Raw genomic sequence first — 21,455 nt, 5'->3', positions numbered from 1 at the left:
ACATAGCTGAATTACATCTTTAATGTTTTGTTGTATTTTAATAAAGATTTTTGTTGTAACAATGTTTATTTTTAACCTATCGAAACAAATATTGAAAATACGTACAATAGCGTCAGGTAATAAATCCGGAATGGCATTAAATAAATGAAAGAAGTGAATTAAACAAGGTATAATCACGGAGGCAATTTTACGTACCTGAACGAGTTGAACGTTGCATTGAAAATAAAACTAAACCGGCCCAGAGCAAGCGTGTTGGACACGCCCAGGACAGGGTTCCAAGAAATCACCTCCACTTTATGTTTATGGAAGGTACCTAAGGAAGGTATACTAAAAAATATTTTTTCTATAATTTCTTCCGCTTCGTCAGTAGGTATCACGTCAGCAAGTACGACCTTTTTATTAAAATTGGTGAGTTAGTGAGAACCAAGAAGAGTGACACCTTGAGTAGTGACGTAGTGACGATATAGTTGTCGAAACTTGACAGCCGCACCGGCTAACCTCCGATGGTAAAACTCCATGGTCACAAACCATTGAAGTTCACCAGAATCCTCTATGAAACTAACATCCAACTGACGTCATTTCAACCACATTTCAACGTCATTTGTAAGATATCGACAATGTAAAAACCTACAAAAAATACAAAATTGTAACAAGTAAGTTAAAAATGACAACACGAGATAATGACTCCATTAATCTTCGACAAAATCGTGGAATACTGAACAATAATGAATGTAATTGAAAATGAAAACTCAGCCTATCGAGACAACACCTTGCAAGGCCCAGCCTCTCGATAATGGGCCTGCTAAAGGTAAGGCTGGGCCGATAAAGCTATCCCTGGATGGTACAACTCACATCACTTGGGTACCCGGTATGGCAAAGATCATCAATAACATACCTATTACGATTGGAACTCTGAAGCAACTTATAAACAAGGGTATTCAGCCTTCTGACAAGATACCTTTTACGAATATAGCTGGTCTCCTAAAGCAAGTTGTAACAGGAACGACTCAACCTATCAATAAGCTGCTTGTGTGTCTGACTCAGCCCTTAGGGCAGCTTAAAATGGGTGTTACTCAGCCTTTTGATAAGGTACCCGTTGTGTTTTTGGCTGGACCTTTGAAGTGGCCAATTCGCGAAGGTGTTGAGCGGGATTTGGGACCTATGAATGTGGGACAATTAAGGCCCCCGAGTAAATCGTCAGTACCAATCAGACATAGAGTGGCCATGGGATGCCTATCGGGGTAAATGTTATTAATAATATTATTATTGTTTAACCCAAACTAAGCAAAGCTTGTCCTATGGGTAGGTACAGTCACCAGTATTAATATCTGCCACAGCGGAGCGAGCAAAAATATCTGACGCGTCCTTCTGGCCCTAGAAATAGAGTCGTATCAGATATTTATGCACGCTTGTTGTGTCAGATATTGGTGCTGGAGATCCGGATGCGAAACAAACATTCGTATTTATTCATACAAATATCTGCCCCGGCCGAGGATGAAACCTGGGACCTCAAGCTTCATTGTCACGTTCTCTAACCACTTGGCTACCCGGTCGTCTTTATATCGTCTTACCTTTACTATGGCCTTATTACCCGGACGTCTCCGTCTTATGATATTAAATTATAATTTTGGAAGTTTGTGAGTGTTCGTGTGAGTAATCATTAATGCTAAAACGGGTGGGAGGTAAGTAGGTAGCTAAATATTAATCTAAGTACTGTTATATTATATTCCACCTGATTGTGTTTTAGTAGATTTGTGTTCGACCCATTATGCGTAGTCACTTTAAGCTCTAGGCAAAAATCAAATGTAGTCAAATTGTGTTCTAGACCAGACGTTTTCAACCGGTGTGCCGCGTATATTTTCTGGTGTGCCGCGACCGGCGCGAAACTGTGTATGCTGCATTGAAATCATTAATAGCTATTTGAGAAAATAGTACGAAAACAACTGACGCGTGGCGTGTGCGATTAATAAGACTCCGCTGTCCGAGATGTTATACATTATTATAGTTATACTGTACGGAACCCTCTACGCGCCAGTCCGACTCGCGCTTGACTAGTTTTTACTGGTGTGCTTTGAAACTTTGATGAACGGAAAGTGTGCCGTTCAAACCAAAAGGTTGAAAACGCCTGTTCTAGACAGTCCCAGACCAACCCGTTACATTTTTGACATGAAACGAGTTTTTTTGAGGTTTAAGCTAAACTTTCTCAAAAACCGCCTTATTCCAGCATGGCGGCAACCGCAATCGTCCATCCTCTAGATGTGGTGAAGATCCGAATGCAGCTCTACCCTAAAGGCAGGACCAATCTGCAGATGCTTCGCCGCATTGTGGACTGCGAGGGCGCGAGGGCGCTATATGCGGGTCTCACGGCGGGGCTGCTGCGGCAGCTCACGTACACCTCCACCAGATTGGCGGTGTACTTGACGCTGCTCGAGGGATATCAAAAGTCAGTATACTTTTAGGAACTCGGCGGATCTCCTAGCGCCATCTAGTTCAACAATATTATACTATATGCTGTAATCTAAGCCGTTACTTACTTTCGTATTAACAAGTCCTGGAAGAGATCGCTCTCAAGCAATAAGGCCGCTTATAGCTTACCTTGTAATTTTTCTTTCCATGTACCGGTTTCTGTACCATCGCTTATACTATTTGTGGTGTAGGTACACCTACAATAAAGATTGTATCTATCTTATCTTATCTAATACCTTTAAACGAGCATAATATACTCAGCAGCATAAAATTTGGCCCACTCTACATACAAAATTACCTATTATTGCATACATTTGAGGGCCAGTTTATTTGCCGCTCAGTATACCTTTAAACGAGCTATTCTTGTATTATATATAAATATATAAACATGATCTCGGAGACGGCTCCAACGATTTCGATGACTTTTGATAAGTATGTGGCGGGATGACAGACAATGAGGGCTATCGTTTTTTGTCTCACTAGATGGCGCACTGTTGCGTGAGGTTTTTAAGTATGGCTTTCAAAGTCTGTTATTACGGGCGTGAAAATAAAGTTTAGATTAAAATCATATTTAATGCACCTTAAAACCGTACCATAAAAATATCGAGCAACCACAGTGTTGCGTAGTCCCGTTTTGTTCGGAAAAAAGGGAGGACAAAAGTTTCCGAAAGACAAAACTATATCAAAACAAAGACATTCATTGCCCCGGAACACATATTTGCCATAATTAATTTCAGATATTGCAAAATATTCACAAAATTATTCTAATTATAAATAAACCCGCATAGCTCACCCAAAAACTATGAGATTTGACATTTCGGAGAACTCACGCTACACTTATTAGCGCCTCTAGCGGCGAATACATACGCGATAGCCCTCATTCGATCTAGCTTGGTCTTATCTCTGGGAAAACGCTTATTATCGAGTTTTAGCCCGAGCAAAGCTACTTGTATTATAAATGCGAAAATTTGTGAGTACCTACATGTGTGTGTGTGTGTGTCCTGTGTTTCTACGCCTGAAACACAGGATCATCCTAGTTCAGGCATGTGTGTCATTCTTCTCTTTTAAGTATTTATTATTATTATTTCTCAAATAATACATTGTTTAAAGAAAAAAAAAAAAAATATTGGTGCATGACAGTTTGTTGGCAGAAAAAAAAAAAAAAATTACTTTTTACTTTGATTAGGCAAGTTTATATATTGTAAAGTGTAAGTAATGTTGATTAAAGTTTTATTTATTTACTAGCTATTGCCCGCGACAACGTCCGCGTAGTTTTCTTTATCATTATCCTGCGGAAACTATGTAATTTTCCGGGATAAAAACTATAATATGTCCTTCCCCAGGAGTCCCAGGACTCACACTATCTGCGGAATTTCATCTAAATCGTTTCAGCAGCTTAGACGTGAAAAGCTAACAAACAGACAGACCTTACAAACTTTCGCATGTAGGTATAACATTTGCGGGTTTTTTTGTCAGATCGCATGGCGGCAAAATGCCCCCGCTCTCGAAGCGTCTCGAGATCGCCATCCTGGCGGGGCTGGCGGGCGCCTTCGCCGGCACCCCCTCGGAGGTGGCGCTCATACACATGACAGTGGAGGGGCGCCAGCGGCGCTCCGCCTGCAGCCCCAACTGCTCGCTGGCCTGCAAGAAAGTTAGGAAGACTGGGACCGCCATTACTATGCTCTACAGGTTACCTTTAGGGTCTTTGTTAAGTCGCGCGGGTTGTCTCCTGAGAGACTTTTTTTTATACGACTGGATGACAAACGAGCAAGTGGGTCTCCTGATGGTAAGAGATCACCACCGCCCATAGACACCTGCAACACCAGGGCGATTGCAGATGCGCTGCCAACCTAGAGGCCTAAGATGGGATACCTTAAGTGCCAGTAATTTCACCGGCTGTCTTACTCTCCACGCCGAAACACAATAGTGCAAGCAAGTGCTTCACGGCAGGATTAGCGAGCAAGACTGTGTTAGCAATCCGGGCAGACCTTGCACAAGGTCCTGCCACCTGCGAAAAGAAATTTGTAAATCGAAGGTCATATCGTACCGTCTCGTTAAAGCTAATATAATTTGATACGAGAATGAGAGGGATGGTATGATACGAACTTCGATTTTCATAGTAGCCTCTGATCGTTACGATTTTTCGTAGTGTCTGTGAGCCCTATTAGAGATATAGGTAGACTAGCTTTTGCCCGCGGCTTCGTCCGCGTGGAATTCGGTCATCGCGCGCTGTTCCCTCAGGAAATGTGCATTTTTACGGGATAAAAAGTAGCCTATGTCACTCTCTTCGTTTCGACGCGAAAGACGGACAAACATACAAACACACAATTTCGTATTTATTATAATATTAGTATGGATACCTACGGGAGTGAGAGGGACGGGACGAACTTCGATTTTTGAATTTTGTAGTAGCCCCTTGATCGTTAGGATTTTTCGTAGTGTCTGTACTGTAGGCCCTATTAAGTACCTAGTATAGGTAGACGTTTGTCTTCCTGCAGGCTGGGTCGCAGGGAGGGAATACGCGTGCTGTGGCGGGGGGCCACCCCGACCCTCCTGCGGTCTTGGTTCGTCAGCACGGCTGTCGTCGGTTCCTACGGGGAGGTAAATTGATAAATTAACTCTAGCTTGATGATGATGATTCGACCGATTATGGCCACGGTCACCACTTCGAATCCTAATAATACGGTATTTGACTATTTTGTATACGTTTTATAAATTAAAACTTCACAATGCCTGTTATCGAGTAGAGAAACAATTTTTAAGCTACCTTTACAAATACCAAAGTTATAAAGGTTTGAAATTCAAGATTAGACAGGGAAAGACATACTGGCATGTGACGTCACACGCCAGTACCGCCATACTTGCTGCATAGATAAAAGCGTTTGAGAAAGACAGGTATATAGATTTTTCAAAAAATCACTATAAATCCTATTTTCAACCGATATCAGTTTTCTCTTCGCTGAACACTGTCTGTATATCTATATTTTCATAAATATTAAGATATGGCAAATTCAGTGCCCTTAGTGTAAGTTTTCGGTTACAAAATACGTACATCGCAAACGTTCCGCTAGAGGCGCTGTTCGTGTTTCCATATAAATTGAGATTTTAACGCGAACGTGATCGAGACGTATTTTGTAACCGAAAACTTACACTAAGGGCACAGGAGTTGTCAACTACCGTATTGGCCCTCGTGCGCTCGAAGATAGCACCTTCCTTGCTGGGATGATGTTCCTCCCGCGCTGCCTCGTAGATAAGTCGCACCATGGTTAGGTTACGTGGTTAGGTTATTGTGCCAGGGGTTAAAAACGTTTTCCCTGCTGCCAGTCGCACGTATACCGTAACGTCTGATTTTTAGGGTTCCGTAGCCAAAATGGCAAAAACGAAACCCTTATAATTTCTCCATGTCTGTCTGTCTGTCCGTCCGCGGCTTTGCTCAGGGACTATCAATACTAGAAAGCTGTAATTTTGCACGAATATTATGTATAAACTATGCCGACAAAATGGTACCATAAAAAGTTCAAAAAAAAATTTTTTTAGAGTACCATCAGCCAAATATGTGGTCTACCACCCTAAGGTTGATAATTGTTCGCATGTCATAAAACAATACTGCCAATAGACGTGACGTGTCTGACAACTTTCGACTTTAGCGACATATTCATTTGATAGGAACTTGTTTAAAAATTGATAGACCACTTATTTGGCTGATGGTAACTCCCATAGCCGTAAAGTGGGGGTGATTTTTTTTCTCATCCAACCTTGCAGTGTGGGTATCGTTGGATAGGTCTTTTAAAACCATTAGGGGGTTGCTAAGACGATTTTTCGATTCAGTGATTTGTTTGCAAAATATTCAACTTTAAAGTGCAAATTTTCATTAAAATCGAGCGATCGAGCTGGGTGGGAAAAGTTTTCTTGACAATTATTAGTAGTTTAAGGGGCTGTTTTACCATCCATTGATTAGTGTTAACTGGCGGTTAGGTGTGATGCCGTCTCTATTTGTTTTGTTCGAATAGACGGAGACGGCATCACATTTAACCGTCGGTTAACGCTAATCAATGGATGGTGAAACAGCCCCTAATATAAAATATACCTAAACTTTGAATATTCCGTAAAAAATAGGAAATCCTTAGAAAAATACTACTTATTTTTTTCGTAATGTCTACGGAACCCTATTTCGGGCGTGTCCGATACGCTCTTGGCCGGTTTTTTTAAAAATCAGATCCGGAGGTTTCTGAGGAGGTTCAACATAAAGGAAGGCTTTCAACTCCACGCATACACGGCCATATTTTCCTGCTACATCACTGCCGTCGTGTCGTCACCCATCGACGTCGTCAAGACCAAGTGAGAACTCGTCATGTTTTTACCTAAGATGTCCATTAAAACTTCACTAGGTATCGTATTACTCAGAATTTCCATTGAGGCTTCCGTCATCATTTCACCCGAGATCTGTCCATTAAGACTTCAACATAATTTTTCTCGGGATGTCCATGGAGACTTAATAAAATTGTTAGCAAACACGCTGATCTTTGACGACTTCACCCATAATTGCCCGTGGTTTCGCCCTCGTGGAACATAAAACAAGTCCGACGAATTGCCTAAAACAAAATCCTTGCTTCGACAGTGACATTAAGTTCTATCTTATTTTCAGGTATCAAATAAGAAGGACAGAAGCTACGATGACTGAAATATTCAGGAATGTAATCAGAGATAAAGGCCTTTGGTTCTTTTATAAAGGTTTTGCTCCGTACTATATCCGACTCACTTGCCACACCATAATAACGTATTTTTTCATGGACTCTTTAATGGAAATATATCTAGAAACAAGACGAGTGCTTGTTTAAAAAAAATGTGAATCGTAAAATGTCAGCTTGTGACCGAAAGATTAATGTTCCTTTGTGTCAGTCTTAAAGTTTTTTTTTACTCGTCTATAATCCTAATCAAAAAACAACATTTAAATCTTGCGCAATAACGGAATTATATTTAAATAAAATGGGTAGTTTGTATCGCACGTTTCAGTACCTATACTAAATGAGATCCGTTCGCATTGTCTATAAGTAATTAAGTATATTTTGTAATTAATTGATTAAATGGTTGTATGTCACTAAATTCTGCGACTATTTTTGAGTTATGAGCGTTTATAAGTTGACTATAACTAAACATTATAAAAACTGAACAAAATGAAACAAAAACATCTGGTTTAACAAAATACTGAATTGTATCAAATTTGTTCGCTTAAACAAAATGTTAAACCACTTGTTTCAATTATAATGGAATTTGTTTTTTAATACGAGTATTCGTACGTTACTTTTAAATGCTCGATAACTTGAAAAAATACAATGCTCTTTTCAATAAATTGCAAAAGTACTACCAACAACCTATGTTTGACATTAATTTCTATCACCCACATTCGAGTCAGGCATTAGGAGAATCGGATTATGCCTAGCGTGTGACTATACCTAGGCAACTCAGCCACATGAGAGGGATACCTATTTACCTACATAAATGTATTCAGTAGCTCCGCTAATTCCTCCCTTGCAGGGCTTCAATTAGTCACCATTGACATAGTTCGCTAGTCACATAGAAATTGTAGTGTTGGAAACACATATTTTACATATTCATTCTGTTTTGACTAGCAGTTCCGTAGGGCGGAGTTAGAAAAGAACAAAAGAACAAAGTTAGAGGTACATCGCGTGTTTTGAAATAGTTTTCCAAATGTGAAACGTGATCCGAAATTACTTATAGAACAAATTAATGAAATTTAACTTTGACAGAATAAAATTTTATTTCCGACGTAAATTCAAAATGTTTAATCTGTATAAGCACATCCAGCAAGCGAATAATGTCGATGGGAAGGAACAGAAAGAGCCAGAATACACTGGCCACGATAGGTTCTATCAAGAGCGTCCTCGGACGAGTTATCGGAAGAAGAAACGTCGTGGAGCCTGCAGGAGGGCCCAGTCGGCAGCCGAGCTGAATCCTGAGTCCATTGCTGCAGCTAACAGAAGAGACGCTTTTCGTATACGCTCGGTTTCTACTGACAAAGAGGAGAGCGAAGGTAACGTTAACATCTGTTGACGATTTTAACTTGCTTTTGTGGTGTGAGTACGTGGCTAGGGTAAAATTTGACTACGGAAGGAAAAAAAGATATTAAAATAGTCTAGTATAGACGTGCCACGCGCTCCTCTATGCTACAAAGATTTGTACTCTACAATTAAGACTCTACTGTAAACATTTTATTTAGGCCACCCGCCGGACAGTGAGTGATAGAAGCCTGAGTGGATAATCAGTAGAGTTAAAGCTTGCGTTACTTTTATTTATTGTTTTATTACTTATGTTTTGTGACACTTTTATGAAGAAAGAAGGAGGCTTACCTGTGGGCCGCACACTTATGAATTGGCGACTGTTCGACCCGCGTGTAATGTAGCTATTCAGTTATCTTCGTATGGAAAATTTGTTTTGAAAGCAATTACCTATATACCTACTAAAGTCGTTCCATATGCCACTTGGCGCAAATATATCGGCTGCGGGCTGCATGCTGCCCATAGGCCGCAGTTTGACGACCACTGTCAAAGACCAAGGTTTGCTGATTGATGTGTTTTGTTTTATTGCTCACCCAAGATCAAGGGAAGGACGACAACGACGGATCGTCCGCTTGTAGTTCAAGTATTCAGTTTATTTTTTATTTCATTTATTTTTGGATATATTTAAGATTAAGCACCATAAGCATGCTTTTAAGATCAAAAATCTCACGAAATGAAGTTATACTACAATATTTTGTTGCAACTTTTGCTTTACATACATATTAGTGGGTGGGTCAAACTAACTTGACTGTACGCTCTTGTAAAGGTTTATTATCGGAAATTTTGATTTAAATGTAGTTACGTCTTTCATCGATCAATGTTTGGACATTTATCAACCCATCAAAGCCCCAAAGAACTTTTGCAGGAGTGTCCAGTCGTACGTAAGAATTGAAGACACCTTGTATAGTCGATCAAGAAACACCTTTACCACCCCAAGGTTGTGTCAGTTATTAATCCCAGTTATACAGTCAGTTCTCCCTGTTTCCAGTCCCAGCTCCCAGTTTTTTTTCTAGGCAAAATAGTGTGATGGTTTCGTTATGCGAAATGACTCTTATGCCAAGTTACATTTTATGCGAAGTAATTATTCTGCCAAAAAAAATTATGTGAACGTGTTATGCTAAGTGAGTTTCGGACTAACAAGATTATGCCTGATGATGGTTTTTCACTTACAAGCATTCAGCCTCAATCCTTTTTTTCGTATACATTAGGAACCGTTAAAAAATAGTAAGTCTAAAGAAATATTCAAACACTGCAGTCTCTACATTAAAGTTTGATGATCGGAGAGCCAGCGCAGCGGTTAGAGAACCTGACTACGAAGCTTGAGGTCCTGGGTTCGATCCCGGGTCGGGGGCAGATATTTGTTTATTTATGCTTTTTATTGTACAAAAAGGAAATACAAAAATGTTACAAAAAAGTGCTAAATCCAAAGGTGGACTTATCCCTGAAGGGATCTCTGCCAGTCAACCTTTGAGTGGTAGAAAAGAGCGATCAAAAATAAGGATCGACAAATAGAGCAAAACATTTGACATTTGTGTGAAAAAGGTTCACTAATGTTTTACAACTAACGTCTGCAACTGTTTAATATTTCTGAAACTGTAAATATTTCAAGATTTTTATAAAACTAACCTAACCTAACCTAAATGGTTCTACACGATGGCCCTGAAATAAATCCTGAAATATTTACAGTTTAAGAGTTTGCGAAATGAAAAGTTGCGAAATTAACGGATACTTAGCATAACACAAGCTTTGCTTAGGTACTTTGGAACTATAGGTGAATAGGTTCAAGTGCATAGTACACATAGTAAATTGTGCTTAAGGGCGGGAATACGAATTTTAAATATTGGATGCTAACTGGTGGCAATGTGCTCCCCTAAGCATGTGCGACCAAGTCCCAAGTACGATGGGTTCATGACAAGAAACTTAGTAGCAATGAACATTGTGGTGACAAGCACATTAAGGTCGAGGTATTTGGGGTTGCAACCAAGGTAGCCTGCATGTTACGACACTGTTTATGAGCAAGTGTGATGAAAAATATTGTTTTGTTTAACCTACCAATTGGTTCACGAGATCATCAGGTGACCCGACAAAACTGAACTTCGTATACTGATTAAAATTTAACATTCTCACTTAATATAGTTTAATAAACAATATGATTAATTGATTAATCGTCTCGCGTGTTCGTTTTATTTATATCGGAATGGCGAGATAAAACAGCTTATATGTAAACTATATTGGCCGTAGATTAAGATAGGTGGTTGGTTCGAATGTAGGTATCCAAAGTTAGGATTTGTCGGCTGTGCGTTTCAACCAGAGATGTGCGAGGGTGTGAACCAATAGAATAGACGCTTCATTTACAAACCAAGCCTATGGTGCGTAACAAAATTTGCGAATAACTTACCTTTATTCACGAGAAAACCTTGTAATGCACGTCCGAATTAACAAAAATTCACTATGCAAATTTTGTTACCTTACGACGTTTACACATGGCAGTAACGCCAAAGGACCCCAGACCTAGAGTATGGAAAATGTGGTTTCAGTTAAATATATTCAGATTTTGATAAGTTATAGATTTCAAAGTCCTGAACAAAAGTCTTTAAAAAACTAAACTGAACTCTGAAAGGGACTCTGAAACAGAGGTAGCACCCTTATAGACTATATCGAAAATACAAACTGAAATATAGATGCATAGAAAAACCAGAAAAATAAGACCAGCGCTGGGAATCGAACCCAGGTCCTCGGCATTCCGTGCCACGTGCTATACCACTACACCACCACTGGACAGTGATACAGACACGAATTTCTCCTATGCACCACATATCTCAGCTTGTTTGTTTTCTTATTTAGTCACTTAAGCAGCGACACTAGCGACATCAATGCTGTAGCCCTCATCGACAAACTTTCAGCACCCCATTGGAAGTAACCGCTCACCCGGACAAGAGATGTCGTTAGTGAGCAATCTAATTAAGATTGGTTTTTTGGAATCTTTTTGTATTTTTTTTTAATTTGTTCAGTACTTTAAATCTATAACTGTTATAGTATGTGGTATAACATATCAAAATCTCAGGATATTTAACTGAAAGATATATTGAACTTTAAACCTATTCGTTTGCGTTAAAATACAACTACTCCTGCTTAGGCTCCTGATCGATCATGGGTTTCAGAAGAGAACTCGGAAAAGACACCGCTAGTGGCGCAGAAGATCGACTCGCTGGCAAAGCTGCTGTTCAACAAGTCCATCATCGGGACGGGCTCGGGCAAGTCATCACCGTCGGAGGCCCCTGCCTCCCCCAAGTATGTATAACCTCGTGGGCTCGCGTAGTTTACAAAGGACCATTATCACTAAGAATAACCGCCGAATGTACTTCATAAAGTACAAATTGTTCATTGAAATAAGAATCTTAAGAATTTTGAAATAATATCTAAAATAACAAAGCTGGTGAACCGTGTCTAGGGCTTAAGTAAAAAAGTCTGTTAAAAAAGTCAGGACCCAGGTGGATAGACTATACTCTTCTTCTCTTTTAAAATATGGCTTTTCTGTCCTAATTAATAGGACAATTTCGCCAGTGTCAAGGTAACTCTCTTTGAGAGGGACGTTGTACGGTGATTGTAGTGTTTGCAACTTGATAGTAAAATTCCAGAAACCACGTGGAGACAACTTGCGCATTCAAAAATGTTAGACACGAGAGCAATATAAAATTTTGGGATCATTGTTCACTGTTAAGGTTAATCGCCGCATAAAACACTATCAAAATTATACTTCAACTAGCCAAAGAAACAGAAATAGCAAAATTAGATATTGTCTACATCCGCCATCTTCGAATGCTACAAATCGAATCGACTATACTCTATTTATTAAACCAAGATACTGACAGATGCCAGCCTGTAGCTGTGTCTGATTCAATACAATACAATGACTCTTTATTGTACACCACAAATAGTAAACAATGCAGAAAACAGGTACACAGAGAGAAAGAGCAACCGATTATAGCGACCTTAATTTCGATTGTCTGACATCTCCTAGTCAGGACCATAAGCCGGAGGCCGTATTGTCTAATATGCTGACGTTCGCGTTTCATCCACCATCTCTTTCTACCCTCGTCTTATACCGTGTGTGAGAAAGAAGCGGTGAAAACGATTGTGATTCCAAGCGTTTTAAACAATAAGGAAGGCCTCAGATTAGACTAGTATACGATTATTTTTCTTTTTCTTTTAGAGTTAGTGAACGATCGATGGAGAGCTCAGCTGCGTTTGAAATCTGCACAGAATACCTGTCACAAACGACAAGGTATTCTACTCTTACTTATCTACATTTCGATTATTTTTTCTACATCATCACTGACAAACAGACAGAATTGCAGACTTCGACGGACCACTACCACTACAAACTCTTGCTTTACGGCCTCGCAATGTATACTCTGGTCAGCGAAAGCTGCACACGATAAACGGCGGCAAATTAAAAAAAAATTGGCCAAGAGCGTGTCGGACACACCCAGAATAGGGTTTCGTAGCCATTACGAAAAAATTAAGTAATATTTTCCTAAGGATTTCGTATTTTATACGGAATCTTCCAAGTTTAGGTATATTTATACCTTAGGCTGCTATTTAGGTACTCATAAACTACTAATAATTCTCAAGCAAACTTAGCCGTTATAGTTTTCCTTGAAAGTTTGATATACCTACTACCATCCTGATTTTTTCATCACCTCCACTTTACGTCTATGGGAGGTAACCTAAAATTTTTTTTTTTTTAAATTTTTTATTGTACTATTTTGTCGGCATAGTTTATATATATATCCGTGCAAAATTACAGCTTTCTAGCATTGATAGTCCCTGAGCAAAGCCGCGGACGGACAGACAGACATGGCGAAACTATAAGGGTTCCGTTTTTGCCATTTTGGCTCCGGAACCCTAAAAATTAATCGTAAAATGTGTTGCTAAGCGCAAAACTCGGGAATGGCTGGACCGATTTCGCTAATTCTTTTTTTGTTGTTTGTTATTGTCAGGAGAAGTTTTTATAAAAAAAATTTGGAAAAATTACAACGGGGGCGAAGCCGCGGGCAACAGCTAGTATCTAATAAGACTATATCAAATACGACTTCTAGAACCGGTTGGAGATGTCAAACATTTTTTGCATGCTCCACTGTGACAAATATGATTGCAGGAGACTGTACATTGAGAGAGAGAGAGAGAGAGAGAGATTTATTTACACATATTCGATACACAGAAAAACACACACATTGTTTACTGTTCCATCCCCAGATATGAGCTGATATCGCAGCTCAGCACGATTGGTTCTCGCCCCAACAAACACTGGTTCGCTGTCCACGACAACTCCATCAAAACTGACAGGCTGCTCACCCTGGTAAGGAATAAGTTCTCATAGAGCACTACAGCTTCTTGATACTTTTGAGTGAGTTCCTATATCGTTTGATTACTTTGAACTTAGGCGCCCCTTGCCATCTGGCGCCTAGAGTGACCGCCCCTCTATGTCTACCCAAGGGCCGGCGCTGCTGACACCTTTTGTCGGTCCGGTAAAGTTGTCGTCCTACTTAATGCGTTGTACCATCAGCCAAATAAGTGGTCTATAAATTTTTAAACAAGTTCCTATCAAATGAATATGTCGCTAAAGTCGAACTTTCAAGTTGACAGACACGTCTATTGGCATTATTGTTTTATAACATACAAGCGATTATCAACTTTAGGATGGTAGACCACATATTTAGCTGATGGTACCACCTCTAACGCTGCGTTTCCACCAGAGATTTCCGAGGAATGTGTACCAATAGAAACGCTTTTACCTATCCTCGCTCAGCGCAACTCTAATGAAAAACAGCTCAGCGGAGAAATGTTTTTGTATATGCAAAACAAGGGAAGAATTTCTGCGAGGAATGTGCTGCGAGGGATGTGGAACGAAATACTCAGCCCGCCTCACCACACACCGCGCGCTTATTTGAAGAAAAGAGCTACACGCATTGCATCTACGCATCCTCGCACCGCTCAGCTACCTCGTACTATCGAACCAACTGAATCGTGGACCCACTGTGGAACTCGTAGAAAGTCATAGTGACATCACATTGCTTCACAAGGGAATTTGCTTGACACTTACTGTGTGAACTTACTACGGTGGATCAGGAATTAAATGGTTCGACTGTACATCTCTAGTGGAAACACAAGCTAAAGCTTAGTTCTTCTTCAGATGCCGCTTACCAGCAAGTGCCCCATAGAGTTCGGCGAGCGCACCCGAGCCCTGGTGATGGAGATGTTCCGCGGTCTCCATCACCCCTACATCTACCCGGTGCTGGATCTGGAGGTGTGCAGCGCGCACGCGCTTACTGTCATGCCATTTAACGCAAGGGGGAGTCTTAAGGATCTAATTTATAAGGTCAGTTCTTTTATGCTGTAACCAGGTTTGGTTTTAGGGAACTGCTTTCAATCGTGAAGACGCAACACTCATGAAGCTTTGCTAATATAATTGGTTAAGAGTCTATTTAAACTTACAAAGTTTCTGGCTATAAAAATTGGATCTTATACTATAACGAAAGTAAGGGTGAATTTTTATTATGTTTGATACCCACTCACTTCCTTTCGGCAACTAGGGTTATTTTGTTATATGAATAGAGTTCAACTCAAAATTCGAAGCAAGCGAGTGGATACGTAATATTTCCCAAAGCGCTCAATATCCAAACCTCATAGTAGGGGCTCGTTCTTTCCTGTGTTAGCACCATATACATATAAAAAAACTTTCAGCCTTTATACCATAATGAAGGTCTTGCTCTACTGGGCTCAGGCTCAAGGTGTTATTGGTGGACAGTTGCTAGACAGTGTAGGTATGAAAACTGTAAAAAAAATGATTTATTTTTAAATTGTAAAAAAAACTATATTAAATATATTGACACGGATAACTCACGTCTTAAATCGAGTTTAGTTCGACATGTTTCGGGCTAATCCGTAGCCCTTCGTCTTCGGAGCAACGCGACTCAGCGGCTGCTGCAACACGCGCACTGCGCGCCGCCGCTCTGCTCGCGCGACTACCCGACGAAACTGACACGGCACACAACACCCGCGTTTCTCATCATTATAACTGTCAAATGTAGGGTAGCACACAACACTAACAACATCGCTCTGTAAAGGTACGTTCACACACACCGATGACGCAGCACGAGTATTTAACATGCCGAGCTAAACTCGATTTAAGACGTGAGTTATCCGGGTCAATATATTTAATATGAGTGAGTCTCACGGTAGTTTCATGTTCAAAATTGTAAAAAAAATGAGTATTAATTTCTAGAGCACGTGGAACGACGAGTACAGCCGGAAGTATGAGTCTGGCGGCACGGGCCTGCCAGCGTGGCAGGTGGCTCGCTTCGGTCGGCAGATGTTGGAGGGGCTCATGTTTCTGAAAGAGAAGGGGTTCCCGCCCTTCAGACACTTGCATTCTGGTAATGTGATGGTGCAGAACGGTGTGGCACGGTGAGTTTGACGGTCACTTTTTTACAGCATCTTCTGTAAACAGGCAATTCAATGTACCTAGTTCATAGACAAGCGTTTTCAGGGCCTCTGTCAAGTCCGTGAGGCAGGTCTCTGCTCTATTGTAACCTATTGAAACAGTACGTCGCGCCAAGTCAGGCCCATCTGCGCGATTTAGCGGAGGACCTTACAGGGTTCCACGATACTTGGCAGTTTTTCCAAAAAGTATTATCCTACTAATATTAGAAATGAGAAAGTTTGTGAGTGAGTGAGTGAGTATGTTTGTTACTCCTTCACGCTAAAACGGCTGGACGGATTTGGATGAAATTTAGTATGGAGAAGCTGGTCATCTGGAACAACACATTACTTAGGCTACTTTTTATCCCTGTTTTTTTTTATTCGACTGGATGGCAAACGAGCAAGTGGGTCTCCTGATGGTATGAGATCACTACCGCCCATAAACATCTGTAACACCAGGGGTATTCTCATGGAACAGGGACAAAATCTCAAATAACAATCGCTGGGCCTAGTCATGTTTGGCATGGTTGTTACAACGTCAATTAAAACCACAATGTAATTTTCGGGAATTCCCACGGAATTTTTGTCTGTTACTTTTTGACGCTAGAATGGCAGCACGGATTACGATGAAATTTGGAATTTAGATAGCCTGGACATCTGGAATAATACGCTACTTTCTATCTCAATATTTTCACGGGATAAAGAACACGAAGTAATTCCCACGGGAATAGGGATGTTGACACCACCAATCAATTGACGTACTTTTTATGAGCTGTCAAAACACAATTCTCCCATAGAGTTTCAATGGAAATAGCAACTTATGACGTCACTTGTTCGCACACTCAATCAACTAACTATTTATTTGTTTTAAAGCAACAAAAAATCTAATTTTGCAGTTAATCGAAAATTAATCTGGTTTTCAGGGCTAAAATAAAGCGTTTTTTTACTGGAGTCGTGTCTTCGAATTATTTTTTAATGATGTCAACATCCCTATTTTGTAAAATCCCGGAATTTCAAATCAACTGCTATAGCCCTTTCGAACCCAGCCGATACGATCGTGCGGGTTAATTACAATTTGACATACCCGTGTGGTGTCGGGTTCGAATAACACCTCTCCATTTCTTGCTCGGATGTCGTAAGGCTCTGTTTACATTATTCCAGTAAAATCGTTTCTGTAGCATGACACTGCGGCGCTCGATCGACCTCGTGTAACTCGTCAGGATTGTGACCCCGCAATGTAACACTACTGGAACTATTTCACTGGATTAATTTAAACAGATTCTAAGAGGCGAATGAGATATAAGTTAAGGTGTACCGTTGGCGACAGGCTAGCATTCTTTTTTTTTTATTCGACTGGATGGCAAACGAGCAAGGGGGTCTCCTGATGGTAAGAGATCACCACCGCCCATAAACATCTGCAACACCAGGGGTATTGCAGACCCGTTGCCAACCTAGAGGCCTAAGATAGGATACTTCACGTGCCAATAAATTTCACCGGCTATCTTACTCTCCACGCCGAAACACAACACACAACAGTTCAAGCACTGCTGCTTCACGGCAGGGTTAGCGAGCAAGATGGTGGTAGCAATCCGGGCAGACCTTGCATTTGAATACAGGTGTAATGTTTTTGTGTGTGTGAATTTGAAATGTTTTGTACCTCCATAAGGTTCACTGTCGTAACTCTTACATTTGAATTTGAACTTAAAATGGATTGTACAGTCAACGTCATAAATAAATGATTACTTATGTACCTTGTCACTTTAACGTCATGTTTGAAAAGCCATATTAAATTGTGTAACGACTGTTAGCAACATGGTACAGAAATGATCACTTATTTACAGTGGCGTAGCTACTAAGGGGCTAGGCGGGGCAGTGCCCCGGGGCCCTCAAGCTCAGGGGGCCCTCGAAATTCTGCTTTATAGCTGATGATAAAGTTGCTTAGCCTTTTTAAAGTAGGTATTTGTATATATAATGATTTTACTTCAAAAAACCTTACCAGTTTTGATAGCAGTGGGCCCCATTTTTTTATTTGCCCCAGGGCCCTAGTGTACCTAGCGACGCCACTGCTTATTTATGACGTTCACTGTATATAAAGTCCATTGTCGTACTAACTTTTTTCATACTCGGTCGGGTGGGTTCGAAAGGGGTATCTACCACAGGTCTGTGCTAATGACTCACTCACTCAGGTAAATACTAGTATTTACATTTGTCCAGGATATGTGGCCTAGAGAACACCCTGACCGGCGCGTCGCCGCGCTGTCCGTGTCCGGTGGGCGCGGAGCACGTGGAGGCGCTCTCGCTCGGGCGCGTCCTGTGCGAGATGTGCGCCGGCGCAGACTCACACCGAGCGCTGCTGCCAGACCTCATGCCTCACTACCCGCATGTGAGTCCAGGAATACGGTATTCGACAGCTGTTGAATTTGCCATATCCTTTATATTATTATAAAATATAGCTACACAGACAATGTTTAGCGAAGTGAAAAATTAATGAGGGCTATCGTTTTTTGTCTCACTAGATGGCGCACTGTTGCCTGAGGTTTTTAAGTATGGCTTTCAAAGTCTTTTATTACGGGCGTGAAAACAAAGTTTAGATTAAAATCATATCTAATACACCTTAAAACCGTACCATAAAAATATCGAGCATGCCACAGTGTTGCATAGTCCCCGTTTTGTTCGGAAAAAAGGGAGGACAAAGGTTTCCGAAAGACAAAACTGTCTCAAAACACAGACATTCATTGCCCCGGAACGCTTATTTGCCATAATTAATTTCAGATATTGCAAAATATTCACAAAATTTTTCTAATTATAAATAAACCCGCGTAGCTCACCCAAAAACTATGAGATTTGACAATTCGGAGACCTCACGCTACACTAGCGCCTCTAGTGGCGAATTCATACGCGATAGCCCTCATTCGGTTGAAAATTGGACACGCCCATAGAAACTGGCATCATCTTCTATGTTGGTATTATCCGGGCCGGTAAAGAGTGTCACCCAAAAAAATAATACTAGATCCTGATCCTGAACTCCAAACTTTGGATATTCTCCAGGTGGTGGAGATAATCGAGCTGATCTTCGGGCCGCGAACACCGAGTCTGCACGAGCTGCTCCTCAGCGAATTATTCCGCAAGATCGACCTTCGCGAGATGAAGGGCTCCTGCCTTCCGGTCAGTTGGAGCCGTATTTGTCCAACACGCTGACGTTCGCGGTCGAATTCACGTATTATTCATACAAATATCAGCCCCGACCGGGAATCGAACCCGGATCTCAAGCTTCATAGTCAGGTTCTCTAACTAATCAGGTCGTTAAATGCGCTGGAAAACCATTATGCATCTACAGATCGATTCACAAGAGCTAATGACTGGATAATGTCACTTAGACATTTTTGTAGGAAAATTACAAATGCATGACATTTTCATTTTTGTGAAGTGTATTCAGATATGAAACTACCGTGAGACTCATTCATATTATATGATATTGTAACGGATAACTCTCAACTTAAATCGAGCCCGAAACATGTCGAGCTAAATTCAATTTAAAATGAGAGTTAATCGTTACTATATCATTTAATATGTATTCAAATAGGTAACACACAGATACTTTCATTCACTCATTCAATCCGTTCGTGCCAGCTCTAATGAATTGACCTGTACATCAGTATATTAATAGTATCATCATCAGCCCATGTTCGTCAACTGCTGGACAAAGGCCTCTCCTTAGGCCCGCCACTGAGCACGATCCTCGGCCACTTTCATCCAGCTCTAGCCAGCCGCCCTGCGAAGATCATCGCTCCACCGAGTCTGAGGACGTCCTACGCTACATTTGCCGATCCGTAGTCTCCACTCAAGAACTCGTCTACCCCAACGGTTATCGGTTCTTCGGGTTATTATATGGCCGGCCCATTGCCACTTCAGCGTGCTAATGCGGCGGGCTATGTCGATGACATTGTTCTCTGTCGGATCACTTCGTTACGAATTCGATATTTCAGAGAAACTCAATAGCACGAGCAATTTTAAATTTGTGGACCAGCCCTACCGCGATACCGTGAGCGTCCATATGTGTTGAATAGTATATTAATGTGGAATGGTGTCTCCAGAACTTCAACCAGCGCCTGTCCCGTTCTTGCCTGTCGCTCCTGGGCGAGGTGGCGCGCCGGCAGCCGGGCTCCCCGCGCACCCCTCCCTCCACCCGCCGCGGCCCGGGGTCGCCCTGCACTCCACCTGCCAGGAGGTCACTACCACTTTCTACATCACACCTCTAAGGCTGCGTGCTGCCAGGATTGTGTTTATCATAAAACAATAGAGACGCTTCATTTACCTACCTATCCTCGCAAGCACATCTTTGGTGGAAACAGCTGAGCGGAGCGAGGCGAGGTAAATAAGGCGTTATTGTGGTTGATGAAAAACACATTCCCCTCAACACATCCTCGCACATCTCTGGTGGAAACAGAGCCATGACAACAATGATATAATTGCATATTTAAAAAAAAATTGGTAATGATAGAGAACGGTTAAAAATCAATCAAAAAGAAGTTTCGCATTTGTCACGAAAAAGTGAAGATTTGCATTAAAATGACGTTAATTGTCAGCGTAGGTAGTATTAGGGGCTGTTTCACCATCCCCTGATTAGTGTTAACTGACGGATAAATGTGATGCCGTCTCCGTCTATTCGAACAAAACAAATAGCGACGGCATCACATTTAACCGCCAGTTAACACAAATCAATGGATAGTGAAACAGCCCCTTAGAGGTGCGATATCATCACATCATCAGCAGGAAGAGATCAACTGCGCGTTGAACAAAGGAGGACGTTAGAACGCTACAATTTATGACAAATTACCAATGTTACCAGTATATTGCTAATTTATTATTTTCGGTCGCTTCCGCTGCTGTGCTAGCTTTTCTTGTGGTTCCTTGAAAACAGACGAAGCTAGATGTGACGCAGGTTGTTTTATTCAAAGTTAGATTTATAGGTTTATCTCTTTTCAGGAGGCACTTCGTGGACCAGGACTACACGGAAGAGTGGCAGTGGTGACGTAACTTTAAAAATTTATGCTTTGTCTTTTTTTAATCTTTGTAAAATTGATAATTTGGATAATAAAGAATCTGGGTCTAATTGGTAATTTTATTTTATGCACCTGAGTTTCGTGTTCTATGTCGAACAGAAAAACAAAATTAAAAGCTCTTTCTTGCACACGGGTTACGGGTGCGAGTTTCTGTGGAAATAACAAAAAATATTTATACTATTTATATCGTTCCCTTGAATTAATTTCCTTAAATTAAACAGCTTTATGTAAGAAAGAGAATTCGTCGGGTGACAAGCAAGTCACTAACTGCAAAAAAAACCTTACGATGCTATGCATAAGTTTGATTATCTCTCTTGACTTTAGGTAGTAATTAGTGACTTTTGCTTACCACCCGACGAATACA

General features: G+C 40.9%; 2 protein-coding genes across 6 annotated transcripts; both read left to right on the top strand.

The window, feature by feature from the left end:
• The first annotated feature begins 602 nt into the window (after positions 1-602).
• LOC141441333 (mitochondrial 2-oxoglutarate/malate carrier protein-like) lies at positions 603-7,388 on the top strand. Of its 2 annotated transcripts, none has more exons than XM_074106036.1 (6): positions 603-1,241; positions 2,225-2,443; positions 3,943-4,155; positions 4,965-5,067; positions 6,683-6,804; positions 7,112-7,388. In XM_074106036.1, the coding sequence occupies exons 1-6, from the start codon at positions 742-744 to the stop codon at positions 7,302-7,304; spliced, it is 1,350 nt and encodes a 449-aa protein (XP_073962137.1). In that variant the 5' UTR covers positions 603-741; the 3' UTR covers positions 7,305-7,388. The 2 variants fall into 2 exon arrangements, with proteins under 2 accessions (XP_073962137.1, XP_073962138.1); XM_074106037.1 differs by lacking the exon at positions 603-1,241 and adding an exon at positions 1,582-1,649.
• Positions 7,389-7,408: 20 nt separating this feature from the next.
• LOC141441332 (slowpoke-binding protein-like) lies at positions 7,409-21,130 on the top strand. Of its 4 annotated transcripts, XM_074106032.1 has the most exons (11): positions 7,409-8,518; positions 9,082-9,126; positions 11,705-11,834; positions 12,757-12,828; positions 13,803-13,905; positions 14,740-14,925; positions 15,832-16,013; positions 18,243-18,411; positions 19,077-19,193; positions 20,123-20,256; positions 21,015-21,130. In XM_074106032.1, exons 1-11 carry the CDS (start codon positions 8,215-8,217, stop codon positions 21,058-21,060), a joined length of 1,488 nt encoding a protein of 495 aa, XP_073962133.1. In that variant the 5' UTR covers positions 7,409-8,214; the 3' UTR covers positions 21,061-21,130. The 4 variants fall into 4 exon arrangements, with proteins under 4 accessions (XP_073962133.1, XP_073962134.1, XP_073962135.1 ...); XM_074106033.1 differs by lacking the exon at positions 9,082-9,126; XM_074106034.1 differs by lacking the exon at positions 12,757-12,828.
• The last annotated feature ends 325 nt before the right edge of the window (positions 21,131-21,455 follow it).

Source organism: Choristoneura fumiferana, chromosome 23 (genome assembly GCF_025370935.1).
Source record: "Choristoneura fumiferana chromosome 23, NRCan_CFum_1, whole genome shotgun sequence".
NCBI lineage: Eukaryota > Metazoa > Arthropoda > Insecta > Lepidoptera > Tortricidae > Choristoneura > Choristoneura fumiferana.
Note: the sequence above shows the minus strand (reverse complement) of the source record. Positions and strands in the feature narration are given on the sequence as shown.

Bases quoted from the DNA above. Each gene is read 5' to 3' on its own strand.
- LOC141441333 (XM_074106036.1), top strand. From the start codon at position 742: ATGAAAACTCAGCCTATCGAGACAACACCTTGCAAGGCCCAGCCTCTC. The intron at 1,242-2,224 runs GTAAATGTTATT...GCCTTATTCCAG, and splicing joins GCCATGGGATGCCTATCGGG to CATGGCGGCAACCGCAATCG. The intron at 6,805-7,111 runs GTGAGAACTCGT...TCTTATTTTCAG, and splicing joins ATCGACGTCGTCAAGACCAA to GTATCAAATAAGAAGGACAG.
- LOC141441332 (XM_074106032.1), top strand. From the start codon at position 8,215: ATGAAATTTAACTTTGACAGAATAAAATTTTATTTCCGACGTAAATTC. The intron at 12,829-13,802 runs GTATTCTACTCT...TTCCATCCCCAG, and splicing joins TACCTGTCACAAACGACAAG to ATATGAGCTGATATCGCAGC. The intron at 13,906-14,739 runs GTAAGGAATAAG...GTTCTTCTTCAG, and splicing joins CTGACAGGCTGCTCACCCTG to ATGCCGCTTACCAGCAAGTG.